The sequence below is a fragment of the Folsomia candida genome, unplaced genomic scaffold, assembly GCF_002217175.1.
Source record: "Folsomia candida strain VU population unplaced genomic scaffold, ASM221717v1 Fcan01_Sc010, whole genome shotgun sequence".
In the NCBI taxonomy this organism is placed as follows: Eukaryota; Metazoa; Arthropoda; class Collembola; order Entomobryomorpha; family Isotomidae; genus Folsomia; species Folsomia candida.
In genome coordinates, this window is record NW_019091202.1 from 3,261,225 (window position 1) to 3,288,532 (window position 27,308).

The window sequence follows — 27,308 nt, forward strand, 5'->3', positions numbered from 1 at the left end:
CTTGTTACCTTCCATTTTCGATTTTAACTTACAAAGATAAATTCTATCCAGCCAAATGACAGAAGCAAAGTCGGAACAATTATCGTAAATCCAGGCAGCCTCACCCTTCTTCAGTTTGACGATGGTGGTAAAAACATTTTCATTATTGTAGCACAAAGCCAACGTGGCAATTCCCATGGTAAAAGCGACACCCAGGGATTTTTGACAACTTAAATCCGACACGTTCGGGTACAGGGTGAGACCATCGAACATGTGGGGAAGGGCGTTAATGACCAATTCATTTAAGCAGTTTACTGCCTTTTGTTTGTTGGAGGGGAGGAGAAAATCGTCCAGTTGTGTGGCATACTTACTCCAAACCAGGGTTGCAGAAATCTCATCTCACCTTCATAAATCTCATCTCACTGAGATATAGTGAGAAATAGTGAGACATGAGAAATATGAGAAATAGTGAGACTTATGAGCCATGCACTTAAGCGCCACCTAGCGGACGGGGTTATGAACTACAAGTTTATCTCATTATTTATCATATTTCTCACTCAGCCCCAACTGAGATAAATGATATAAATCATTAAATCTCACTAAGTGATATATATCCCTTGTAACCCTGCTCCAAACCTGTATAAAGAAGTATTTTTTCATTTGAAATTCATGAAATTTCAAAGTTTTGAAAAATAATTATTCATTCATTCAAAAATTGGCGAATAAACATTTGCATATTTATTATTCATTTCTTATTAATCTCCGTGCAAATTCACTTTATTATTGGGTCTCTCAACTTGCCCATATACTACTACGCTCGTCGTGAGAATTTAATAATGAATAAAATTGTGCATTCAATCTTGATGAACATCAAATGAATAAATAATCATTCATTTCAAATTTTGAAAGAATCCCTCAGTCATTACGTATTCCTGAATTTATTGAATAATGAATGAATTCAGAATGAATATTCATTCTCTACAAAATATATGAATGTGAACAGAGCCGTTCATAAATTATGTAAAGCAAAAATTGGGCCTCGTTTTACATGTATCAAAATTGGCACAATAGCATGCAAGCCTTAGAACCCCCACCTGTCGCGATACATAATTTATAAACGGCCCCATACCCCTAATTCGTACCTCTTTCGGCCAGAATATCCTAGGCTGCGGGATTTGCAAGAGATCTTCTCTTATGTCCCGAATTATATTGACTTTTTGCAACAGGAGCCCCGCCGAAATGCAGAGGGACCGTTTCGTCTCATCCGGGATGCTAAACGGTGCGCAAACTTTGCTCAGAATGGACAATTCGATAGCATTAATGCCCACCAGGCCGGCCACGTAGTAACAATACTTATTGTATTGGGCAAGGCTGACGATATCCTCGTCGAGAAATTGGTTCATTCCGAATCCCATTTCTTTTATGGCGTCCCGTATCACGCCTTGATGCGTGGGATGCAAGGAATTGTAGCATTTCGCCAAATTTCCGTATTCTTTGAGGAGTTTAACTTCGTTCGGGTTTGCGCCAACTGAAATTTTAGCAAAACAAGAATATCATTATAGGTTGGTGATATTTATGAAAAAAATTGAGATAAAGTCTAAAGTCGCGAAAATTTCTGCAATATATCCGACAAACTTATAACGGCAAGGTAATCCGTACATATTTGCAAATATACTGATAAATAAATTTTATCACTGACTGTCAACTATGTACCTAAGTAAAATTTAGAGCATACTTTCCTGGTGATATTGCTATAGAATAATATCGAAGGCAATTTTGTGCAGAATTCCGACAGTGTCACAAGAATTTTTAGAGTGTTTGTACATACGAAAATGCACACTTACATCCGGGTAAAACCCAATCCTCGTCTCCTATATGGGTGTAAAATTCACACAAAGGTTTTTCCTTCTCTTTTGACGGTACTTTCATGTCATCCTCTAAGGAAAATTTACAAAAATCAAACATGTCAAATGGTAAATACTTATATAATTACACACCCTTAAAAATAATGTTACCTTTTTGTAAATGCACTCTGAATTCAAAATTAAGTAAAATATACTACCTCCAGAGTAACGCTAACCTGATAAAGAGTAAAGTTTATTCTGAATTTACATAATTTAGAATTCAAACATTGCGTTTACTTTTCAAAAGGAGGACATTATTTTTTAGGGTGTAAGGAGCCATCCACAAATTACGTAGCGTAAACAATTGCGATTTTCTAGACCCCTCAGCCTTCCCCTGTAACATGTGTAACATTGGCACGATATCATTCGTGTCCCCCTCACCCCTCTCGCGTTACATAATTTATGGACGTTCCCTCAGAATTTATGATTTTTTTGTTACTCACCAATTGAGTCAAGTGCCCTCGCTATTAAATAAAATACTGCCACCGGTCTGACCAAATCGGGACGAATGCCCAAAATCAGGAAGTTGAAACTTCTACTCGTTTTCTTCAAAAGATCAAAACACCACACCCACTCGGGGCTTTTCTTTTCATGTCGAATTGTTAAACTGGACTGGTTAAAGATTAGCTTAAGAAGGGGGATTATTTGACCCGGGTGTGAAATATATTTGGAAATCTTAAAATAAAGAAATATTGACAGGGTGCCAGTAACAAAGGCAAAAATGTATGTAGGGTCCATTGACAATGCAAATGCAAAATTTTATTTATTTTGTCCAAGTATTTAAGGTGAAGGTTGAACAGTAACTGAAAGATTAAGGCTTAAAGTGTTAAATCTTGTTTTCAATACCACATTTTAATTGCGAGTAGGATGGAGGGAACTAGTTTGAAAGGATGTACACTCTAAGAAAACCGGTACTAAATCATGTACCACGTTGGTAAGAAATATTCATTGTCCTGGGTTATTTTAACACCAACCGGTGGCAAATGTAACACTGAAGAATCAATAGGTCCCAGGCTATCCCTGATTTTTATGAGTGTACATGCCTACTAAAGAGCTTAGAAATGGAAGTAATTGATGGCTTTAATCAGTTCTGTACACTATTACAAATCTGGTATTAAAATCCTGCCGGTATTGATTTCTCGGTATAAAAGTTCCTTCAGCTTGGTATTAAAATTATACCGGTCCTTAGAGATTTGCTCATCTTACATTGTATCACTTATCAACACCACTTTACTACAGTGCTATATGTATAAATACAACTTGGTATTATTTTAATCATGTCCAAAATACTGACAAAACTTACATCAAATACTCTAAAAATGTTTCTCACCATGTTCGAGCTATTGGGCGCATTATGCTCAAAAATGATGAAAATTATACACTTACGGATGTCATCTCATTTAAAGAATAGGTGAGCAGAGTTCATATTGTTCCAGTTTTGTGCATAGTGAAACTATGTAAAATCGAAATTTTATTTTTGAAAATTCGAACTCAATTTTTAAAAACTCTTAACGAATAGTGTCCGTATTACCCCAGAGGATGAAACCTCGTTCCGTCAAGTATTCCCAAAATTGAAACAGGATTTAAACCAAGTTTGCGAAACATGCGGCCTTATCGAATCGGTGGATTGGTTTGAAAAGGTTTTAGAATACAATGTTCCACACGGAAAATTGCAGAGGTAACAATTTAAAAAAAAACACATACCCAAATACAGGGTGGTTTAAATGTTAGGGTACAATGGAAAACTTTTCGATGCGAAAAATTCGCAAATCTCCACACTCAAAACAAAACAGTGTCAATATATGACTTAACCGCCTTGGTTACAATTGTGATTCCGAGTAGTAATGATTTTTTTCCATCCTGTCAGAACATTATAACTACCGGTATCAAAATCATCAAAACTCGGATTCAACATTGTAACCAAGGCGGTTAAGTCATATATTGACACCGGCAGTGTTGATTCGACAAATTTTTATTTTGAGTGCATTAGTTACCGACATTTTGCCTCTGGAATTCAATATTTTATAAATTTTGTCATCAGTGTTCCATAAGTTTTGATAAAAATTAATAAAAATCTCAATCCCAAATCCGTAACTAATGGAAATTTACAAACTCTTCCCATTGAAAAATTTTCCATTGTAACCTGACATTTACTGCTTCGTTTGTTCGGAGTTCTTAAAACGAGGATACGAGTATAAATACTGCCCACTTACCCAATTCACAGAGCGCAACGTGCAATTATGTAGGTAAGTGGGCAGTATTTATACTCGTATCCTCGTTTTAAGAACTCCGAACAAACGAAGCAGTAAACCACCCTGTGCATGAAAATCCGCAAAAATAAGGCATTTCACATCGTCCTTCGTAACTCCGTAACCACGTATGGAAACCAAAAACATCCCTTTCATTGTCCCAAACTTTTTGTACGTTAGTAAGAAAAAAAAATTCTTTATAGAGACTTCGAAATGCAGTCAAAGGTTCGTAAGTTTAGGAATAACGAAGGCTGACGTGAAATGCCTTAAAGGAAAATGACTTAAGAGATTTTCAGTTTGACAAATTTTAAGGGAATTTTGATCGTGAATACGTTCAAAGCATTGGCACGTAATCCTAGCGAGGAACAAATTAATTCTGCCCGCGTGCTGGGATGGTGTTGCGAGTTGGTTAGTAAAATTATCGAGTTTTTGTGGGTAGCAAAAACACAAATTTCGTAAAGTGCCCAATATGATAAATGTTGACCATGGCAAAAGCCATTTCAAAATTCTTCCGACAATGCGTACATCAATTATTTAATTTTTTCGTCAGTACCTACGTAAGTATTTATTCAGACAAACCATACTTAACCTGCGTATGGGAAGTTACATGCGTAATTATGCGGGGAAGATCGTAACCTGTTTACAAATCGACTTGGTTCATTTCAGCAAAAAAAGCAGGTTCATGGAGCACATGCGTACGTTCAAAACAAAAATTTGACAAATCAACACCGCCAATGTCAATATATGTATTACTTAACCGCCTTGGTTAAAATTGTGATTCCGAGTTATATATGATGATTTTGATACCGGCAGTTATAATGCTATGACCAGATGGAAAAATTTCATTACCACTCGGAATAAACATTTTAACCAAGGCGGTTAAGTCATATATTGTCACCGACGGTGTTGATTTGTCAAATTTTTGTTTTGAGTGTAGAAAAATAGGCAACAGAAATTGCGTAACCAAAATCCTGATATGTTACATACACTCTTCGAAATCCAGTATTAAACTACTATGTATAATACCAGGCGGTATCGATATGTGACTCTACCAACGTGGTATTGATGAATAATAACTTTTAAAAAAAATAATAGTAATAATATCAACTCAGTTTTTCTTTTCCATCCCGCGCTGGTATCCTTCCCATGCTATTAGTATGGTAGGGATACGAAGCGGGAACCAAATTTTTGGTGAAGTAATTCCGAGTCAGTAGTAATAACGGTATTAAAATTATACAATACTGGTATCAAATTTTTACGGACTGGTATAATTTTAATACCAGGCGGTAGCAACTTTAATACCGAAAAATCAATACCGTCGTGACTATTCAGATAAGCGGAGCATATGTTACATAAATATGACAGTTTTGCATATGAAAATATGTACATATATGTATGACGTCACACCGGTTCACGTTCATTTATTCAATAGAAATTGAATAAATTTTCATACACAGATATGAATTATTAAATAAATTCCTGAATAATGAGTGAATAATTGTTCAATATTTTTGAATGATTTTTGAACATTGAATAAAATTTATTTATTTCATATGTATTCATGTCACATGAATCATGTACCCCAAACCTTGGGTTGCATTTACAAATCCATCAAGTTAGATGAATTTGAGCTAAAAATGAATTACGAGTGCGTATATAAATATAATGAACAAGTAATTTTTATCAGATTGAGAATAAATAAAAAATGAATGAATACATACATTTTCTAATTATTAAATCACTGTAAATAAAGTTGAGTAAAATTGCCACCAAAGCAATTGTTGAGTAAAATTTTCCCTGACAAAGGTAAAATTTACTCAAGGTTGAGCAAAAATCTTTCAACCTAATTTTAGGAGTAAATTTTACCTTTGTCAGGGAAAATTTTACTCAATAGTTGCTTTGGTGGCAATTTTACTCAAAATTGAGTAAATTTTAATCAAATATATTTAGAGTGATTGAATGAATGTTGAGTGGATAAATACTTTTTTGAAGAGTAATGAAAAGGGACCATATCAATTATCAATTTATATATCCCGTAATAGTGTCAAAGTTAAGAAAAATTTATACATTTTCAGATGCAATCTTGCTCTCTTGTAGCAGATGACATGATGGATTCTTCCCCACTGAGGAGGGGACGTCCGTCCTGGTACAAGGTCAACGGAGTGGGGATGAACGCCATAAATGACGCCTTTTACCTGGAGTCCAGTGTTTACTACCTGCTCAAAAAATACTTTGGGGGGACCCCGGTTTACACCAATTTGGTCGACGCGTTTCATGATATCACATTGAAGACGGTTTTAGGGCAAAATCTGGACGTTATGGCGAACAAAATCGTTTTGAAGGACAGGTCAGATAATTAGGGACTGGGCAGAAACCACGTGATCGATTTGAGGGAGGGAACGGTTTGGGTCAAGGCATCCTATCCTTCTGGCGTTAATTATAATACGGGGCGAATAAGTTACACCGGCGTGGGTCAAAATTTCCCTAAAATCGATCGCGTTCTTTTTGATAAGTACAGATACAGAGGGTGTCTCCCTATGCAGGAACAATTTATGAGAATTTTTTGGAAATAGCCCGACAAAGATAAACCAATGTTGTTTTTGAAATGTTTTAGAGGATTGAATTTACTTCTGCAAATTTTTTACAAACTCTGAATTTTCAAAAAGTATATTCTTATGTATATTCAGTGGAATTTAATGAAAGTACTGGTATAAAAAGTTTTAAACAAGTTTCTCTACTTCAGATAGACGCAAGGGTTTTTGGAAATTTTGAGTTAAAAAAATTACACCAGTAATTTATTAAATATTTTGAAAACCTTTTATCTTTATAATCTGGGGACACTCTCTGTACTTTGGTAATCGCTCGAGCTGCAACAATTCTGCTGCTAGCACGTGGTTTTTAAAATTTACACTTTTTTCAGGTTCAAAATGGAAAACTTTTCAACAATTGCAACATACAAGACGAGCTACTACACTTTCGTACTTCCACTTCGACTCGGAGCGATTCTTGCTGGTTTGACGGATTCCAAGCTTATACCAAAGATTGACACTGTGGGGCTCCAGTTGGGCGAAATTTTCCAGGTACCAATTTAGCATAAAATATGACACGAATTTTGTACCAAACGGATCAACGGCTTTCATGCAAATACACCCTTAAAAATAATTTTATCCATTTAAAGAGGAAATGCACTCTTGCATAATTTTAAACTAAATAAACTACGCTAAATCCAGAGTATTATTAACTTGATATTGTAAATTTTATGCTGGATTTAGTATAGTATGCTCAATATGATTTCAAAATGTATTTAAATACTTCTCAAAAAAGATAGAATCATTTTTTTATATTGTAACCTTCGAAACAGCCTCTCAAAAATTAGACATTTACATATTTTCTAGGCAACCGATGATTTTTTGGACGTGTACGGCAACCCGGCTACGATCGGGAAGAAAGGAACGGATATTTCAGAGGGGAAGTGTACGTGGCTAATTTGCAAAGCTATGGAACTAGCGGACCGCAAGCAGCGTGCCGTTCTCGAACAAAATTACGGCAAAAATGACGAGGAATGTGTACTCATCGTGAAGAAGATGTTTCAAGAGCTGCAAATTGATGAACATTTTCGCCAGTATCGGAGTGAATCGATGGACAAAACAAGGGCACAAATTGCTGCCATTGGTTGGCGCAATCTACGACTACAAGCAATCCTGAAACTTTTGGTGAAAAAATTGGAAATGTAGAATTTTTGAAGGGTAATACATATGTACATATGTAAATAAATATGTAATTCTTTATAAATATGTAATTACTTTTATGAAAACACCGAGATTTCATTACTCTTGCAAAGTTAAACTACAAAAATCCAGTTAAAAAAATTGTACAGATGTACATAATCTGAATTGCAGATCAGGGGCATATTTTAACATATGTACATACACACTCCGTGATAATAATAATTTAGTGATAACTTCTCCCTGGGCTGGTAATAGCTTGATTCTGAGTGGTGTTTCATTACCACAGCGGAGTATTTTTTCACCATGCGGTAATGCGCATTATTACCGCGCCGGTTAAATCATGCACTCCCGTTGGTGGTGATTAAATACCGTTTTGCTAAGAGTGTAAATTTTCGTTGTGAGATGGTAGCTCCTTCCGTCTACACAATAGGGGTTAATTCTTCGCGCATTTGTGTAAATTATAATCGGCGTGGGAAAAACTCTCAGCCGCATCCACTTGCTCCAAGTAATCCATACATATGTAACTAAACAAAAATATTTACACGGGAGTTACAATAATATGTATGTATCAATAAATATTTGTCTCATTTAACCAAACCTGCAAAAATTTTATTATCGGGACGTTCATACATTACGTCATCAAAAAGGTGGGTGCATAGTTTGGGTCGTCTACCTTATTTGTGTTAGGCTTAACATGATTAGAATTAGGGACGTTGTGGGTGATAGATGGACAAAAAAATGGCGTTTTATTGATAACGAAATGTATGGATGTTCCCTCAATGTACATATTTACACGCTCCAGTTGTTAGCTCCATGAACTAATGAAATCTCCGATTTGATAGCTTTTACACTCATTTAAGACACCCGCCGAATATGCCATATTTAATTATTTAAGAAGTTCTTTTCTTAAAGTGAGATTTATATACAAGAGAAGGTTCCCGACTGCTACCGGTGTTCTGGGTAGGCACCATGTTTTTTAGAGTCTACTAGGACCCCAGATGAAGGATCCATCCATATTTACGTGCAAAACTCATATTTGGCGCCGCGCCGTGACGCCACTAGCGTCAAATTAAATGTTTTTTAAAATTCATTTTTAAAACTGACATAATTTTAGAAATCCTTCAAATCTTCAAATTTTTTGAATAAAATCACGACAAAGAGTTATACTTTCGTATGTCATGAAATTTTAAATAACCCCCACGTCGCCAAGCATGAGTTTTGCAGGTAAATATGACTGAATCCTTCATCTGGGGTCGGACTTATGTATGTATTTATTACATACATACATTCTAAAAAAACATGGTGCATACCAGAGAATAAATCTTGCAGGCACCCGTCTATAAGCGGTGCGACCAACATTTAATCCTTGGTGCATATCCTGGGCACGCGTAGCAGTCGGAAACTGCTCCCTGTCAGAAAAAAAATATTATGTATATCTTACACCATTTCCGATAAACATGGGTTTCTTGAAGTATTTACACATATCTTGATATATATAAACGTAACATTTTGTAATATAAATTTGAAGAAGATCTTATCAAATGCTAGAATTTTTAACTGGCCAAGTTAAATTTTTTTTACCATGGATAAATAAAACATCAGCAACCACGACATCCAAAGATTAAGTTTTACTTGATTACGCAAAGAACAAGCTTCCATGCGGTTGCATCACGCTCAACTAATTCAATTTTTTAATTATGCAAACCTACATACATATGTAACCGGATAACGACTCATGATTTCCTATGTGCACAAAAGCGTGAGAAACTTAGACTGGTTAGGGAACCATCATAAATTATGTCATCAAAAAGTTGGTTTCGGGTCGCCTATCTTGCTTTTATTCAGCTTAACATGAGTAGAATAAGGAAGAGGTGGATGAGTGGTTTAAAAATCGGCAATTTTTTGATGACGTAATATATGAACGTTCCCTTATGGAAATTCACCAATCTAAAAATCATCATGCTCTCAAGAACTATGTAATGTACTTATGTATGTTACGTTATACGTAATTGCATAAGTATTTTAATTAAGTTACTAATTAGTTACATATTTACATACATATAGATTAGAATCTTGTTGTGCAACTTTGCACATTTTATACATTTCATCACGTTAATGTATTCAGGTCTGATTTTATGTATGTATGTCGCAACGGGCATCGTAGCTCCTGTAATTTTGCACACCTTGCATCGCATGAATTTACATGGTCTCCCTCTGGCCATACTTTGCTGCATATTTTTATGCAAAATTTACCTAGTTTTCTGCTTAAATATTTTTGGAAGTATACATATTTATTTACTAATTGTAAGAATGGGTAAGTAGGCTATGTCCAGCCAAGATTACAGTAGTTTTGACCCAACTTGATTTGAAAGACCAACTTTTTAGAAACGCTATTGAACTTGAGTAAATAGACGTGCAAAAATTAAGGGAGGGTTCCGGGCGTCACAGGTTCGCGAAAACACCCGGTTTTCTCCATCAAGCTGCTGCCGCAAGTACAAATTACCCTCAAGCACCGCGCGTTTTCTCGAACCTGGGGCCCCAATAACGCTCTGATTTATGCTAACTTGTGCAAGTTGCGTTATAAATTAGTAAATTCTCAAACCATACCTGTTCAAAAATTTAGTTGTCATTCAAAAGTCAGGGAGTGAACAGAATGTCTCAAACTTAGGTGGTGAAATAACATTCTGGGTTGAACATGCTTTGCACCGCCTACTTTCGGTCAAATATAAATAAGAAATCAGTTAATAAAATCCTAAGGAAAATTCAATGAGGGAATACACGTCACGGCCCGCATATATCGCATACGTACATAATACACATTTGGGATAGCAACATAATTTCGAAGTTTTGAGAAATTTGGGACATTTCGAAAAACCTAAGCTTAATAACCATAGGATCCTTATCTGAAAGTTTATCCAGCAAATGGGCATGTTTTTATTTAGCAAAATTACCTGGGTTGAACATGGTTTGCGTCACCCTTTTGGAGGATTATTTTAATACATACGATCTTTGCAATGCCAGGTATTGATTCCCTTTGAATCAAAATGAACTTATGACATCAAGTTTTTTTTTTCGTTTTGTCAATTTTTTTTTAGAAATTTCATGCAAATTTTATCCGCGCAGGTCACAAGGTCATTTTTTAGGAAAATATTTAGTGAACCACAAAAATGTCATATTTAAAAAAAATTCATATCAGCCAAAAATCATTAGCAGACCAGTTTCCGATGCATATGCACGTGTTTGGGAAGCCCGGGGAAGTCCTGAATCAACTTTTCTTAATAACTGGCTAATTAAGTAAATACGTAGCGATTAAGATGATACACAGCTTGATTTTCGCAATTTTCCAAGTCGACTTTTCCAAACAGATACATATGTTCATATATAAATAATCTGTTTCGCAAATACATAATAATGTACAAATACCACTTAATTGTGTGCATGTACATATGTAAATATTCCCACAGCTTTAATTGTCTACTGTACAGTATGCATATTATACATGTGTACGTGCACACATGTACATAGATACATACGTATGCATGTGAAACTAGAGATTACAACACATTATACGTCACGCTTTACATAATTTCCTGGAGCTCAAATTAATTACGTATTTCTTAGGAGGGGAGCTTGCGAGGTTGATAATAACAGATCTTGATGCCCTTTGGATATGTTAAATGTAAAATGATGTAGTTATGAAATTGTTTTATGTATTTTTGTAAATTGTTGAGTACGCGTCTATAATTGCCCCGAGACGTGGTGGTGGTTGCCATGGTGACGTCAGGGTGGGATTTTTGGGTGCGCGTCTCTCTTTGTTAAGTCGTAGTAAGTAAGTAGGTAGAAGAATTCTACACAGTCGAGTTTTAGTCGTTGTCAGAGTCAGACATTTTGGATTTAGTCGTCGTGGTAGGAAATCAAGAGTAAGAATTGTTAATTCTTTGTAATTGATGTCCACGATTAATTTGTTAATAGTTAGTCACCAATCAACTCGTGTTAGTGCAGAGCTCTGAATTGTGTTGACAATTAGTAATTTGTTGGAAATAAAATCTAGTTTAAGTAGATAAAATAATCGTATATTCACTCAAGTCACTTTCTTTAATTCCAACGAGCAAGGCACAATTAAATATTCGTAAAGACACTATACTCCGGGTAGGTGATAGCTTGGTTTTTACAGGATATGTGGTAGGGACCCATGAGTGTACTAAAGCCCTGAAGTGGTTTGACTCCATGGCCACATTTGCGCCCGCCACACCCACTCAAAAATGCCCAAAAAACGCTTTCACTCCAGTTTTCAGTCACTCAAATCCACGCCAAAAATCCAATCTTACTCGGATTTTGAAATTTCTTTCACCATTATACTCCCAGATAGTTGCTTTCTTCAATCCAATATCAAACTCAATTTTTCGAAATTTTTAGTATTTTTAAAATTTAAAATTCTGAATGAGCAATGTTGTAGTAATCAACAAAACAAATTATATTTGCGAAATAATCATCAATAAAATCGAGTTTGATATTGTATTGAAGAAAGTAACTATCTGGGAGTATAATGGTGAAAGAAATTTCAAAATCTGAGTAAAATTGGATTTTTGGCGTGGATTTGAGTGAGTGAAAACTGGAGTGAAAGCGTTTTTTGGGCATTTTTGAGTGGGTGTGGCGGGCGCAAATGTGGCCATGGAGTCAAACCACTTCAGCGTTTTAGTACACTCATGGGTCCCTACCACATATCCAAAGGGCATCAAGATCTGTTATTATCAACCTCGCAAGCTCCCCTCCTTAGTATAACCCTCTTACACAATTAGTTCGTTATCTCTTATATGTACACTCTTAAAAATAATGTTACCCTTTTGAAAAATAAGTACACTTTAATTTTATATAAAATAAACTATCCTAATTCCAGAGTAAGGTTTTCTTTTGATCAAGTTAACATTTCAGCTTTTCCAAAGGGTAATATTATTTTTAAGAGTGAAGGTATATATAATTCATCGTATTTTGTATACCTAGACACGCGTGAACGTAACCGGTCACACGGACCCGGGGATCACATGAGCTCTCAATTTGTGCGACGCTAAGCAAGGTCAAAGCTGTTGTTAGACAACAATCAGTAAATTTTTCTTGGGAACAAATTCACGCTCGTGTAACTTTTTATGTAAATAGATCAAATTTCCTTGCTATAAAATAAACCGACTCGAACATGGACTCGATCAATTGTTAAGCTACCTACGTACATACCGGGCTTAACATAATTTAGCAATTTACTTAAAAAAGAAGACAGAGAAAATATATTTCTTGAAAATATAAAACATCTTACAAATTTCGGACCACCATGTACAAAATACTTATACAACTTACGTACCGAATGGTACCGGCTTTGGCCACGATACTCGACATTTTTGATACACTACTGTCAAAAATTATAGGGACGTCATCGCCCGTAACGAAAAGGTGAGAACTGTGAACAGAATCTAGAATTCAAATTTTTTGAAAATTTTGAATTACTAAAATTGATTTTTTTTTTTAATTTAGAATCGAAAATAATTTTAAAAGAATCCTAACCACTGAACTGTTTACCCCGGAAGGTGAAACCTTGTTCCGTCCAACCTTTCAAAAATTGAAGCTAGATTTGAACCAGGTTTGCGAAAAATGGGACCTTGTCGAATCAATTGATTGGTTCGAGAACGTTTTAGATTATAATGTTCCACATGGAAAATTGCAGAGGTCAGAATTGATAATTTTATCAATTTTACATACATTTTACATAAATTTTGAATGCTTTTTAAAATATGTATTTATGCACATCGAAATAAAAATGCAATGAGTATAATATTTTGGTTTTGACAACTTCAGGGGACTTCTGCTCGTAAATACGTTCAAAGCATTGGCCAACAATCCTACTGAGGAACAAATTCATTGTTCTCGCGTTCTCGGATGGTGTGGCGAGTTGGTGAGTAAAATTATCTTGTTATTTTTTAGGGTGAAGAACATGCACATGCACTGTAAAAAATTGGGTAGTCACAAATAGTTAAATTATGTATGTATTTGTGCGTTTCACCTCATTTCCATCAATCTCACTATGTCCATTTTCGGCGATTTCATATTGAATAAACCAATGTCTCTGGTGAATGTATCAAACTATGTAAATGAGATGACTAACACAAATAATTCTACCGTACATGCATACATATTTTACCGCAGCGACATGGTTAACCGGAACTAGAAGTATTAAGTATTTATTTACATTCAGATATTTAAAGGATAGCCATCGCATTTGCTCAGATTTCGTGGTGCCAACGCAATCAAGATTTTGATACTTGAATTCTACATATATAAAATTTCATTCTGACCAAGTGAGCACAATTCGGACTCGTTTTGCATACAAGAATAATTAGTTTAGATATGTGATAGAAAAGGTCCAAGTTATGAATTGCAAGACAAATTGCAGTAATGAAGCACATTTGAAATTATATATGAATTATGGAAGGCATTTTATGAGTAGGCGAAATTCTTCGAGGGAAACATGCACAAAATTGTGTCTAATTTTAATGTACATACCATAAAAATTAGACTGAAGTCGGTATTTAAACCGATTATATAATTATGTAGCTAGTAATCGCTGTTTCTTTTAAAATTTATTTTCAAATTAATTAGGAATTAGAATTGTTAACTTGGTTAGTACCAATTAAAGTTAATTAGGAATTAGTAATTACTTAGTTCATGCACTGTCATTTAAATAAATTGCTTAGATTAAATTAATTAATTAGAAATGACTGACAAATTTACATCTGCATAAATTTTCAGTTGCAATCTTGCTCTCTTGTGGCGGATGATATGATGGATTCTTCCCCCCTGAGGAGGGGACGCCCCTCCTGGTACAAGGTTGACTCTGTAGGAATGAACGCCATAAATGACGCCTTTTACCTGGAGTCCAGTGTTTATTACCTGCTCAAAAAATATTTCGGGGGGACCCCAGTTTACACCGATTTAGTCGACGCATTCCATGAGACTACATTGAAAACGATTTTTGGGCAGAATCTTGACGTTATGGCGAGCAAAAAGAAATTAGAGGACAGGTGAGATTAATTGAATTAAGTAATTAAAAAAAAGCATTTTAAAAGTATTTAGCTTTGGGAGTCTTTGGGAATTGATTATCGGAGAAGTTGATTGATAAGATTTATCATTCGTTGATAAAGCCTAGTACCCACGATGATTTTACACGCGAAATTACATGGTCAAAGTCTGTTAAATTTTTCGAATTTTTCGCTTTCTGTTATAAGAGAGCAGAAAATACCACTTGTCCACGAATATTTTGCATAATTTTTACCTGAAGATTCTCAGGTGGTTTCAACTGAAAAATAAGTATCACTGCTCCCCAGTTCTCAATAATCCCACTAATAATCAATAGTGGTATTCGTAGTAACCAATTATAATCGTGAGGACGATTATAATCACAATCGATTATAATCATATACCAGATTATTGTTGTATTTTGATTATTTTCCCTAAAATATCCAGCAGGATTCATTAAATAGTATAATATTTAGCAACGGCTACTTTTTCCAAAATTGCATTTGGATCAAGGATTATAATCCAAATAATCGTCCTCGGAGAGGACTATTTTTTTGACGATTATAATCACATTGGTTTATTTTTCCCCATAGAGAATTTTTGGGTGATTATAATCGATAATGATTATAATCGCAATAATCGGTTACTGTGAATACCACTAATTACTATGCAAACAAAACTTAGAATTTTAGATTACCTACTTTTGTCAGTTACGCGTGGTTTTTAATCATGATTGAATTTTTGGCAGGTTCAAGATGGAAAGTTTTTCAAGAATCGCAAAGTACAAGACGAGCTACTACACTTTTGTGATGCCCCTTCGACTCGGAGCTATACTCGCGGGTTTGAAGGATTCCAAGCTTTACGGAAAGATTGAAACTATTGGGCTCCTGTTGGGCAACATTTTTCAGGTATGACCATAGACATTTTATTAATGTGGATGTATCAACGCTGTTTACCAACTTTTGAAATCGGTTTAAAATTTCGAAGGGTTCCTTTGAAAAATTCAGATTTTGACTAAAAATAAATTACAAAATCTTGCCACATTTAAAAAGACTTGCATTTTCATCTGTATTTTCTTGATACCGTAATATACGGACGTCCCCAAAAATTTTTATTTTGAAAAATTCAATATCTTAAGCCTAGTTTTCAGGATGGATTTGTGGCACGAAACGACAGGTTTTTTCCCTTGTGCTTAACTCCTTGTAATTACTTGAGTTTCACTTCAAAATTTATCAAATTCCTCAAATCAATTGCAAAATGTTACTATTACTATGTGGTCTCTTATTCTCGTTTTTTTCTAAACATTTTCTCGAAAATCCGTCATGGTCATCAATAGACTTTATTAACCACATCGCATGTACCTGGTGTCCACACTAATCATTTATTTTCTAGGCACAAGATGATTTTCTGGACGTTTATGGCGACCCAGCTAAGACCGGAAAGAAGGGAACCGACATTTCCGAGGGGAAATGCACGTGGCTAATTTGCAAAGCCATGGAACTAGCGGACCACGATCAGCGTGCCATTCTTGAACAAAATTACGGGAAACAGGACGATGAAAGTGTGCTCATCGTGAAGTCAATATTTCAAGAGTTGCAAATTGACGAACGTTTCCGTCAATATCGAAGTGAATCGATGGACAAAATAAGGGCACAAATATCATCCATTAATGGACGCAATATAAGATTGCAAGCAATCTTGAAGCTTTTAGTGGAAAGACTGGCAATTTAGAGTTCTAACTTTAATGCACAATTTTCAATATTGCAATGTTTTAGATACAAGAATTTTAAGAAAATGCGGAGAAAATTTAGTTGCTAAAAATTGTAAGGTCGTGCAGATCAAGAGAGTCGTTTAATTTGGGGAAAAGTTTGTAAGATATTTAAATGTGTAAATAGTTTCGTAATTTTAAGAAATTTAAAAATGTTAGAAAAAATGGCTGAAAAATGTAAATAAAGTACCGTCAATAAGACGGATAAAATGAAGTAAAGTATTCCCTAAAGTTTAAGAGTCTTTTTTTGCACTCTTAATAACCTGGTGTTAATGGCGCGTTGACAGTTTATCTCACCTAAAGGTGAGAAAATTAATGCCAGCCAGTGACAATTTGTCTCCATGCGGCAAGATTTTTCTCCATTTGGTGATTTCACATATGCACGCTGCGCGGTAACGATATGGAATTTTAAGAGTGGTCCTTACTAAAGTAAGGTATTTTAAAATGGATGTAACCATATTTCCCGGCGGTAGGGAAATACATGAAGCGCAAAATACACATTCATATTATTAAATACTACTGTATTTGAAATTAAAAAAAGTCATGGCAAAATTCTATTTTTGACATCTTCTAAAAGAAATTGATGTGAAAAACTTACAAAATTCTGCATAACTGATTGTACTATGTAATAATAATTTAATTTTAATTTTGTTTCATGTGCTAAAATCAAACAAGCTATTTATTTACGTTACTACTCACAACATCACCCTGCGCGAAATTCTTTTTACTTTTTGGCATTTTTGCAAAACCACTCCACAGCCTCGGCAATGCTAACTTTTCCATCCTTATTTGTGTCCGCTTCCTGGACAAACTTGGCATAGTCAATTTTATTTAAGGACGGGTCGTGAATTAGCAGAACTTTGACACCAGATTTAAATTCAGCTTCATCAATAAATCCATTTTTATCCTTGTCCATCGCCACCACGTGGATTTTCATGATTTCTTTTGCGTCATCTATCACGGCAAAGGCAGCCGTGACATCTTCCAGAACTAATTTTCCGTTGTACGAGTCCCGAATATATTCCTTGTATCCGTCCATCTGTTCTTTTGAGCACGTGTAGCCCAAGGTTTTCAGGAAAGCGTCCATATCACTGAGGTCAATCTTGTTGTCGGTAAAGGTCGGCATCTTCTTGAAGGCGACTTCCACCTCGAGGTTGGAAAATCGACGATTGTGAGCCATCTAAAAATATTTCAGAGCTTAACGTTTTATGCTAAAATGTTATACGGTGATTTTTCTTAACGAATGAGCTGCCTTGAATTATTAGCTTGGAGTACTTAATATTGAGTAAATAGTTTAGTGAAGAATTGCTATGTTAAGCTTAGTTCCCAGGACGGATTTTTCACGTGAAACAGCATGTTCTTCGTTTTGTGCTAAATTACTCGTTCACCGAAATTACTTGAATTTCACTACAAAGTCTTCCAAATGCGAGTGTTTGTTTAAACAAATGGTCAAATGTTAATTAACTTAATAGATATTCGAGCAGGGCTCAAGACCTTCTGATAAGGCCAAAATAGTAAAAATGGGGTAAAATTCCAAAATTTCTGACTCCATTTCGGACCAAGAAGTTTAATATTTTTTACTCATTATGAAATTATTACACAACTTTAATTAACAAGTAAGGGCAAAATAAAATAAAATAACACGCCACGTCTTTGTCCAGCATTGTCACGTTGATTCGCATCAGTTCCTTCGTGTCGTCAATCACGCCAAAGGCAGCGATTCCGAAGTCCATGGTAAATTTGCTGTCGTGACAGTCGCGCAAATGTTTGATGTACCCGTCCAGCTGCTCCTGGGTGCAGGTGTAGGCCATCTTCTTCAGGAAGTCGCCCACATCGGCGATGTCAATCGCGTCGTCGGAAAAACTGGGCATTTTCTTGAAAGCGTGTTCCACCTCTTCCTTTGAGTATCGCCGGTTTTGCGCCATCTGAAAATATTTTAAAGATTAGAATCTTATGGGAAAATAGTTATTTGCTAGAGATCGATGAAACAGATCTTTATAAATAAAATAACTTTTTTGCGTTTGATTATATTTTTGTGAGAAAAATTGCCCAAAATTAATTGTAAAGTTGTAAAAAAAATTGTGATTATGAATAAATTAGAAAAATTTTAAGGTCGTCTAAATCCAATCCAATTACTTCAAAATATAGAATTTTGTATTACTGTTTTTATTTAACTTTAAATCTTGTCAATGAACTCGGGTGATTATTTCTGTTATTATCTATTATTAAGTTAAGGGTTAATTTTGTTTATGTAAGTTTGTACTGGCAAGTCCATCAATAGATTCACAGATTATAGATGTAAGATAATAACAAAAATGAATGATTTGTTTCATAAATATGAAAATCTATGTATGTACAAATACCTTACTTGGTGCCGTCTGCTTTATGTGGTCAGTTACAAAAACTTGAACTTTAATCTCCCAGGAATCTAAGAAAATGAACCTAGGTTAATATATTCTTGGTTAAGCGACGAAACCAACTGTGCAGCTTCATTGAGATTTTGGCTTACTTAAATATTTAAATAAGTAGAAAGAATTCCAGACATGTCAACGATTAAAGTGCAGACTGACAAATGTATGGTTATAAATACGCCCTTAAAAATGATGCTACCATTTTGGCATACAAATATGATCTTATTAAATAAACTAAATATTCAAAATCCAGGGTAATGGTACTTTAACACATAAAAAGTAAAGTTTGCTCTGAATTTAGTGCATGTAGTTTATTTAACATAAAATTCAGATTTCGTTTACTTTTCAAAAACGGTAAAACTATTTTTAAGAGTGCATGAACACTCTCGTTATTCCTGGATTGCACTTAGGGAACGATTTATTGCTGAGAATTCGTTTATTATGTGGCTAAAGTGACAATTTGTCTTCATCCCGTCAATCTTGTTGGTCGGACATGTAAATATTTACTTTCCTTGTCGTATTGTTATTGGGCCGACCCACGGTTATGCAATCAAATTAAAGTCATGCGCAAAACTGGATTTATATAATGTACATATAGCTATTGACTCCGGATTACTAAAGTGCAACGAGATCCGGAAATATCAAGTTCATTTAGCTTATGTAACTTGACAACAGACAATATATTGAAATCCAACTTGTCTCAAGTTTTCCTGCTCACTTTCATTTTTTAGCAGATCACGATGTGAAGGATTTATTGGCAATGAACCGAAATGCTTGCGTAAGTTTAGTTTAGTTTTGCCCTGTCAGTTTTGTTTTTCTCTGTCAAAGTAATTTATTTGAAGTATTGTCAAGGTAAACAAAGCAATTACAAAGTATTCGGTTAAATTTGTAAAAAAAATATTCAAAGATTGTATCCTAAACTAGAATTTTAAACCGAGGGTAACCGAGAATGGAACATCGTATGCATTTATGAAATTCCTCTTTGTTCACTTACATAAATACGTATTCTTCCCATAATCATGAATCTATGTATGTATACAAATAAATTAAGCCGATAAGTTTAAATACACAATTTAAGTAAGGCATTTGCTTCATGCACGTTTTCGATTTTCTTCGGAGCCGATATTTCATACATATGTATGTAGGTAAATATATATCAATTCTTACTGGCCAAAATCATACATAATAATCAGAGTTATTAATAAACATATTGACGTATGTATGTATAAAATTAATGATTGACTCATTCCATTTTACTCAATATCTTTTACACGTATTCAAGTAGATTGGCGTGTTTATACAAGTATGTACTTACATACATATCTATTTATACATACCTACATATGCAATATCATTTCGCACTCTCGTTCTCCGTTGGATTTACATAAATATAATAGGTCCAAACTAAATTCTGCATGCATACGTGCGCTTTCACTTGGTTCCGTAGTGGATGACTACAAAACAACAGTGAGGCATTTGGAATCCACTTTCGCATAAATAAATTTTCACCAAAAATGTGTTACCTGTTTAACTACTTAATTAAATTGAAGTCTAGGTCAACCCCTTAAAAGTCTAAAGTTCACTATCTGCTTTGTCGCAACATCACATGTATCACACCACATTTAACTTAACACGTTAACAGTGTAAATCAACTGTGTTAATAGAATGACTTAAAAATACATATTCATGGACATGTCTTTCAGATCTGCGCTGCCCAGGCAACGACAAAGTCTGAAGTGCGTTAATCGCATCACCCATTTAGCTAATACCTGGTAATATGTGGATAATGAATCATGCAAATAATGCTAATTAGACACCGCTTAATCCGTCCACTTGGCCTCACCTGGAAAATGAAAAAGTGAATGAGAATGAGCATGATTTGCAAAATAATGACACGGGAAAACCTTTTATACACCATGTACCTAGCGAATATGTTAAAATCCTGCATATAAAAGATGGCTTTACTCACGTGCACATTAGCACATGAGCTTGAACTAGTCAAATTGTATTTATTTTGGGCGCCGTCTTTTTAAGAAATAAGTTAAAGTAAGAAAATGGATATTTTCAAGTTTTTTCATTGCACAATCTCAATAACGTTGCTATTTTTCGAGAATTCATGCACGCAAGGAAAGCGTAAGTTTTAAATTTAATTTATTTTGCAATATTTAAAAAATCAGTTGCATACGTGTGTTAAAATATTTCACTTTTTTCTTAAGTATGAACCACGCTTATATAAAAATAATGTCGCCCTTCAGAAACGTAGATGTGCTGTGTATTTCATATCAAACTAAATTTTATATTATTTAAGAAAACCATGCTAAATCCAGAGTTAATTTACTTAACTTGATCTGGAGTATGTAAAGTTCGCTCTGGAGTAAGTACAGTTTACAGGGCATTTACTTTTCAAAATTGTGACACTATTTTTAAGAGTGACTGTAATGAGAAAATCTAATTATTAAAAATAATCATTCGCCATTTAGGTGTTCCCCGAGTTGTGAACGGATTCAGCAGTTACGCCCCTCACCAAGTTAGTCTAGTCGACACGGAAGCTAATTCGCACTTCTGCGGGGGCTCGATCCTCAATTCGCTCACCATCGTTACCGCGGCGCATTGTATGTACCGTCGTAATCGTTGTGATGAACCGCCAACATCGACCATCCCGCGAAAACCGAATGAAATTCGTGTCGTCGCGGGACAGTACAGTCCCCAACTGCGCGACGCCACAGAACAAGTCAGGCAGGTCAAGGTCCTCCGAGTTTATGGCGGATTTGACGAAAGCACGCTGGAAAACGATATTGCCCTCATTCAACTGACCGCACCCCTTAACGTTAACCGATTCGTCCACCCGATTCGACTGCCCAATCTAAACAGACAATTTAAAGGTTGGTTAGAAATTATGGTCGTAAATGTACACAAAATGAGTGGCATCTTTCTCTTAAAAATACTGCGGATATCCATTACAATTCTGCATATTTGGATTGTAACAAAATTTAATAAAAGAAGTAAGTACATAGCCTGGCCTGTTAAATTTGCAAATTAATTTTTAATTCCTTTCTTTGCGAACTTATGAACTTGTTTTTTTGCGAATGATTAAGTGGCCTGGCCTGTTAAATTCGAAAATTAATTTCCAATTCATTTTTTGCGAACTTACGAACTTGTTTTTTTGCGAATGATGCGAATTCGCAATCAGTACATATCCCTCTGTACTTACTTATGTGGAAAGTATTTAGATGCACTCTGAATTCTTAATTCTCATGGATTTTGTAAATAGACTTTGCTTAATTTAGAATTAAGAGACCATTTACTTTTCAAAAGATCTAATTATTTTTAATAGTGCAAAAATATTTATGTATGAAGTAAATTTTCCTTACAAATTTTACATCATGCAGGAAATGTAACGGTGTTCGGATGGGGATCCAATCGTGTCAAGGACTCTGGGTTTACCGCCCATTCTATTCCGACCACACCGGAAACCCTGCAATCCGGGGTGATGTCAATCATCCCAAGTAACGAGTGTCTTCGCGGTCTCGATTACTGGACTGGATTCGATAACCAAGTCATGTTTTGTGCAAAGTCGAATAAAACAACGATTTGTGCAGGTGTGAAATTGTGAATATTATGTAAAATTATATTATCAACGCACTCTTAGAAATCCGATATCAATGAGATATTATCACGAGGTATTATCAATGAGGTATTCATATTTGTATGACTCCACCAAAGTGGTATCGCTGGTAAGTAATATTGTTAGTAATAGCTCGGTATTATCATATCGGCAGAAAAGTTTTACGGACCGGCAAGATTTTAAGTAATACCACGCGGTAGTAAATACATACATAGCTTTTATATCAAGAAATAAATACTTGCCAGATTATGTATACCATATTTCTAAGAGTGTATGTATTTTATGCTATGCATTTTAGGTGACTCTGGGTCTGGCGCCATCTGCCAGTATTGCGGTCAATCGATCAATACCATGGATTCCGATACTGAGGCCAGCAGCACTCAACGCGCCTGCATCGATGTTCTTTGCGGCATAAATTCTGCCGGTAAAAATGGGATGGATTGTTTAGTTGACAAAGACGGAAACCTCTACAATTCTCCACCGCCCGCCGTTTTTACTAAAGTTTCCGTATTTCCGACCTGGATTAACTCCATGCTCCGCACCGAATTCAAAGTAAATGACATTGCGATGGATATGTTGACTGTAACGATGGCTCAGACGAGAATAATTGTACCCTTGCTGATAAGACAGAAGAAGTGACGTATACCCCGTTTAAGTGGGACGATGCTAAACCCGTGACAATTTTAAGGGATGAAATTGGACAAACGTCTGGAAATGATGCCAATCTAACAAGTAAGAATGCTACACACTTTAAAATACATTACACCATTTGAAAACTAAATACATACATAATTCTATATCATGTAAGCTATCCTAAACTCAGTGCAAGGATAGGTTGATAAAAAGTTTTGGTAAGTTATCTAAGTCGATAAGTTGACAAGTTTGCGCTGAATTTCTAATAGTTTACTTAATGCAAATCCAGACTGTATTTATTTTTTTAAATGGATATCATTATTTTTAAGAGTGTACCCATAGTGCAGTACGTAATTATGCACGTATTTATAAATAAAGATTTTTTAAATATTTGACATTAGTATTTATATAATATTTATATTTCCAGGAACCAACGACACCGTTGAGGCCGATCCGGACGATTACAATTCTTCGAATGAATTAGATAACGAAATATTGAATCTTATCAGAAATTTTAGCAAAATCACAAATAGGACAAACAATTTCGAACCGATACCCGCCTTTACACAAAACTTTACACGTACCGATAACACCACAGCAAATGAGTCAGACACGCCGCAGAGTGAAGAAGATGACACTAATAACTTCACATTTCGACCCGTACGAGCGTTTACGACTGAAACGGCAAAAATGGAAGCTATTCTTACTACTGCTAGTGACATCTTGTTAAATAATGCCACAAATTTGCGGGAAACCCAACTTTCACCTAATTTCATCTCGGAATTTGTCACCGCTTCGACACAATCGCAATTTGGTGATGCACCCAATAAGACTGATATCTCAACTTCCTCTTCCACGTGGTCCTGTGCGTATGATTACAAAGAAACACTACCAGAATTGGAGAGAATCGAATTGGAGAACAAAATTAAAGCGTGTCAAAATAATCAAGGGTTCCTCTGTCCCGTTAGTGAAGCGTGTATTAAAGATTTTTGTCTTTGCAATGGCGTCAGCGATTGCTACGATGGAATTGATGAAAATCTGGAAGACTGTAATGCTAGAAATTCAATGCATAAATAGGTGATATATGTAATTAATGACTAGATATAATTCATTTAGATGATGCGTAGATATTTTTAATTTAAATTTCAATAAAATCATTTGGTGAGGAACAACTCTAATGCTATTTTTACAAACACACTACCACACTACATACATATTGACCGCTTATGTACATAATAGATACATAGAAATATGTGTATTTACATGACCAATTATCCCTGATGGTATCAACTGAAATAGTATTCATAATCCAAATATATTTGCATATCTCATATCATATTCATGTACTGTTGGCGATAAAAATATATTCAGCGTTTCTACCCGTTAATCACAATAATTATTGATAAAAATTTTGTGAAACGGTTTATGCGAACTATTAAAAATAGTTTTATTTTGCTTCACCGAGCTTTTTACAAATAAATATTGTCTTCATGGTTAAATGATATAATTGTTTTACAATAATAATTATTGTAGTATGATGATTTATGTATGCATACCGAGAAATTAGCACGGATTGAAATTAAACAAATTAAAAAATGAGTTAAAAATCTACACAGTAGTGAGATAATCATTTAGAAGGACAACTAATATCGCCTTTAATTTGTGCAGCATTTCAATTCATAAATATGTGCACATATGTATCATATATTCATAAATATTTCCACGTTTGTTGACAAGTCATAGGATAAACCATGTAAAATAATTCAGAGCCGAACAAAGAAAAACGACATTTAGTATGTGGAAGCGGAGTCATTCGTCTCAACATTTGCAGAGCGAAATAAATGTTTTAGTCAACACCTGATCGTCCTCCACAAATGTTCATGTCACATATTGCATATCTTATTAAACACAAATTAAATATGAAATAAAACTGAGAAATTGTACAGGCAGGTAAAAATTAATCGGTCATTGATTCAAAATTAGATCTGTGACTAATTGTTTGATTTTCACCTGGCAAATGTCTCAAGATTGTGTATTAAAATTTGAAAACAAAAGATTAATAGTTTGTATTTTGTGCAAATAAAGTGACACTGAGGATGGCTCTGTACCAGGAAAATACACAGGATGACTCAAGCCCTGACCCGGTGGATATAGAGAATTGGATTAAAATCGAAATTAAGGCTGAGGAAGAAGACGACACTGACCTTCCCTCGACATGGGACCCATTTCCTGGTGCTCGTATGACACAATTGTGTCAAGCAAATGTCGAAAATGTGCAAACTTCAAATTCGGCCGGTGATAAGAATAAGGTAGTTTGCCACAATTCTAAACATTTGGAGGGTAGTTTCGGCACTCTCAGACCGTTCGCCACGAAATGTGGTAGCCCACGGAGGAGAAGAAATGTAAAGAAGGTATGTATGTGTATGTGCTCAAATTAGTGTACATATTTAAGAAATATGTACACTTAAATATGTATCTGAATAAATATCATTTATGCAGATATTTATGAGAATTTCATAAATTTTGGTTATTAGGTATACCGATAAAATACCACTAACTCTAATAGAAATTTTCTCCATTTAATTATCCTCGACTTCCGTAAGATCTTAGAAAATCGTGAGAAATTAAGCCCTTTTGAAAGTTTTAGGAACTTTGTTAGACAAGGGAAAACCGGATTTTATGTATGTATGTATGTATAAACCATCAACGTATTTCAATAATGTTGGAAGTATTGAAAAGTATTGGTCCGTGCATAAAATCTGCATTGTAAAATTGAATATTTACGGGATGCAGTGGTATGCATTCTGGTTTTTCTGTCCAGGATGATTTCCTGGTTTTTATGCTTTTGTAGTTTTTATTTTACCATGGCAACGGTTACACCATAACACACATTGCAGATAAGCATCAATTTGAAGTATCCTCCCTTATATTTACAGGAAGAGCCACTTATCGCAAATGAATGTGAATTTGAAATTCATCCCTTACTTCAATGCTCATTTCCCACCTGCGACAAGATATTCACATCACAAGAATCCTTAGATAAGCATCATCGGACCGTACACCCAGCAACACTACTTCCGTGCTATTTTTGCGATGCGACGATAAAGTCCAGTCAACAGCTTATGTATCACATGTGGAGCCATCACACCGTTGAGAGACCATATTCATGCAAGGTTAAGGGTTGTCGGGCAGGATTTTGTGCTTCGTATCAACGTAACCGTCATTTTGTAAGACAAATTGAAATAATGACAAATAATATTTAAAGGGGTAAATTGCATTCCAAATCTATTTTTGTAGAACGCAAATCACACTAAAACAAAGAAAAGGAAGCGATTCTTATGCGATCAATGTCCGAAAGAATATTTGAGTGCTGAGACCTTGAAAAATCACGTTGAATTTGTGCACACAATTTCTAAACGGTTCGAGTGTTTAGTGTGCAAGAAGCTATTTCCTAGAAAAGCTTATCTTGAAGATCACACCAGAGTCTCTCATACGGGAGAGAAGCCATTCGCCTGTAAGTTCTGTGATTATAAATATGGTCGACGCAACACTTTGTCAAGACACGTGAGATTAAAGCACCCAAAGAATACGACAGGAGATAAGTAATTGCTAAATATTAAAATCCAACCGGATGATTATGTAAGCGTCCGGTTTAAAACGGGTGTAAATTTTTACCACTTAAGTATCTAGAAACGTAAATCGTATAAATATTTAGGGTTAGTTTTAACCCCAAACTGTCTAATTAATGCTAGATCAGTAAATTATATTAAGCATTTAATTTAGGTCCGTACTGTGTTGCAAAAGCGTTTCGTTAATTATAAAATGTTCAAAATTCTATTGCCCAGAGTTTATATAAGGAATAAATATGTATTGACATACACATACACTTTAATACATTCGTATAGTAGTGTCCATAAGCATTGAATATAATTTCATTCATGATTATTTC

The 27,308-nt window shown here is 35.0% G+C and overlaps 6 protein-coding genes across 8 annotated transcripts; 4 read left to right on the forward strand and 2 right to left on the reverse strand.

Moving 5' to 3' along the window:
* Positions 1–568: 568 nt before the first annotated feature.
* On the reverse strand, positions 569–1,908 carry LOC110854440 (squalene synthase 1). Its single transcript, XM_022102877.1, has 3 exons — positions 1,824–1,908; positions 1,109–1,507; positions 569–615 (listed from the first exon to the last, which is right to left on the reverse strand). Exons 1-3 carry the CDS (start codon positions 1,906–1,908, stop codon positions 569–571), a joined length of 531 nt encoding a protein of 176 aa, XP_021958569.1.
* Positions 1,909–6,207: 4,299 nt separating this feature from the next.
* Positions 6,208–8,049, forward strand: LOC110854441 (farnesyl pyrophosphate synthase). Its single transcript, XM_035855445.1, has 4 exons — positions 6,208–6,479; positions 7,053–7,212; positions 7,528–7,845; positions 8,032–8,049. Exons 1-4 carry the CDS (start codon positions 6,208–6,210, stop codon positions 8,047–8,049), a joined length of 768 nt encoding a protein of 255 aa, XP_035711338.1.
* A 4,542-nt stretch (positions 8,050–12,591) lies between these two features.
* LOC110854442 (farnesyl pyrophosphate synthase) lies at positions 12,592–16,744 on the forward strand. The gene is made up of 6 exons (XM_022102879.2): positions 12,592–13,302; positions 13,384–13,575; positions 13,705–13,801; positions 14,656–14,927; positions 15,671–15,830; positions 16,315–16,744. Exons 1-6 carry the CDS (start codon positions 13,184–13,186, stop codon positions 16,651–16,653), a joined length of 1,179 nt encoding a protein of 392 aa, XP_021958571.2. The 5' UTR covers positions 12,592–13,183; the 3' UTR covers positions 16,654–16,744.
* A 607-nt stretch (positions 16,745–17,351) lies between these two features.
* On the reverse strand, positions 17,352–19,189 carry LOC110854443 (probable calcium-binding protein CML13). 2 transcript variants are annotated; one of them, XM_035855524.1, is made up of 3 exons: positions 19,059–19,189; positions 18,340–18,615; positions 17,352–17,870 (listed from the first exon to the last, which is right to left on the reverse strand). In XM_035855524.1, exons 2-3 carry the CDS (start codon positions 18,613–18,615, stop codon positions 17,415–17,417), a joined length of 732 nt encoding a protein of 243 aa, XP_035711417.1. In that variant the 5' UTR covers positions 19,059–19,189; the 3' UTR covers positions 17,352–17,414. The 2 variants fall into 2 exon arrangements, with proteins under 2 accessions (XP_035711417.1, XP_021958572.1); XM_022102880.2 differs by having other exon boundaries at positions 19,054–19,189.
* A 1,929-nt stretch (positions 19,190–21,118) lies between these two features.
* Positions 21,119–24,094, forward strand: LOC118436729 (chymotrypsinogen B-like). The gene is made up of 5 exons (XM_035855311.1): positions 21,119–21,234; positions 21,582–21,983; positions 22,491–22,700; positions 23,025–23,458; positions 23,787–24,094. Exons 1-4 carry the CDS (start codon positions 21,156–21,158, stop codon positions 23,363–23,365), a joined length of 1,032 nt encoding a protein of 343 aa, XP_035711204.1. The 5' UTR covers positions 21,119–21,155; the 3' UTR covers positions 23,366–23,458; positions 23,787–24,094.
* Positions 24,095–25,202: 1,108 nt separating this feature from the next.
* On the forward strand, positions 25,203–27,251 carry LOC110854606 (zinc finger protein 519). Of its 2 annotated transcripts, none has more exons than XM_022103068.2 (4): positions 25,203–25,309; positions 25,445–25,770; positions 26,296–26,586; positions 26,657–27,251. In XM_022103068.2, exons 2-4 carry the CDS (start codon positions 25,456–25,458, stop codon positions 26,963–26,965), a joined length of 915 nt encoding a protein of 304 aa, XP_021958760.1. In that variant the 5' UTR covers positions 25,203–25,309; positions 25,445–25,455; the 3' UTR covers positions 26,966–27,251. The 2 variants fall into 2 exon arrangements, with proteins under 2 accessions (XP_021958760.1, XP_021958762.1); XM_022103070.2 differs by having other exon boundaries at positions 25,445–25,668.
* The last annotated feature ends 57 nt before the right edge of the window (positions 27,252–27,308 follow it).

Bases quoted from the DNA above. Each gene is read 5' to 3' on its own strand.
- LOC110854440 (XM_022102877.1), bottom strand. From the start codon at position 1,908: ATGAAAGTACCGTCAAAAGAGAAGGAAAAACCTTTGTGTGAATTTTAC. The intron at 1,508-1,823 runs GTAAGTGTGCAT...CTAAAATTTCAG, and splicing joins GGATTGGGTTTTACCCGGAT to TTGGCGCAAACCCGAACGAA. The intron at 616-1,108 runs GTATGGGGCCGT...TTCTTTATACAG, and splicing joins GAAAGAGGTACGAATTAGGG to GTTTGGAGCAGGGTTACAAG.
- LOC110854441 (XM_035855445.1), top strand. From the start codon at position 6,208: ATGCAATCTTGCTCTCTTGTAGCAGATGACATGATGGATTCTTCCCCA. The intron at 6,480-7,052 runs GTCAGATAATTA...CACTTTTTTCAG, and splicing joins AAAATCGTTTTGAAGGACAG to GTTCAAAATGGAAAACTTTT. The intron at 7,213-7,527 runs GTACCAATTTAG...CATATTTTCTAG, and splicing joins AGTTGGGCGAAATTTTCCAG to GCAACCGATGATTTTTTGGA.
- LOC110854442 (XM_022102879.2), top strand. From the start codon at position 13,184: ATGTACAAAATACTTATACAACTTACGTACCGAATGGTACCGGCTTTG. The intron at 13,303-13,383 runs GTGAGAACTGTG...TTTTTAATTTAG, and splicing joins TCATCGCCCGTAACGAAAAG to AATCGAAAATAATTTTAAAA. The intron at 14,928-15,670 runs GTGAGATTAATT...AATTTTTGGCAG, and splicing joins AAAAAGAAATTAGAGGACAG to GTTCAAGATGGAAAGTTTTT.
- LOC110854443 (XM_035855524.1), bottom strand. From the start codon at position 18,615: ATGGCGCAAAACCGGCGATACTCAAAGGAAGAGGTGGAACACGCTTTC. The intron at 17,871-18,339 runs GTGGCGTGTTAT...AAATATTTTTAG, and splicing joins TGACAATGCTGGACAAAGAC to ATGGCTCACAATCGTCGATT.
- LOC118436729 (XM_035855311.1), top strand. From the start codon at position 21,156: ATGGATATTTTCAAGTTTTTTCATTGCACAATCTCAATAACGTTGCTA. The intron at 21,235-21,581 runs GTAAGTTTTAAA...TTCGCCATTTAG, and splicing joins TTCATGCACGCAAGGAAAGC to GTGTTCCCCGAGTTGTGAAC. The intron at 22,701-23,024 runs GTGTGAAATTGT...TATGCATTTTAG, and splicing joins TAAAACAACGATTTGTGCAG to GTGACTCTGGGTCTGGCGCC.
- LOC110854606 (XM_022103068.2), top strand. From the start codon at position 25,456: ATGGCTCTGTACCAGGAAAATACACAGGATGACTCAAGCCCTGACCCG. The intron at 25,771-26,295 runs GTATGTATGTGT...TTATATTTACAG, and splicing joins GGAGAAGAAATGTAAAGAAG to GAAGAGCCACTTATCGCAAA. The intron at 26,587-26,656 runs GTAAGACAAATT...CTATTTTTGTAG, and splicing joins ATCAACGTAACCGTCATTTT to AACGCAAATCACACTAAAAC.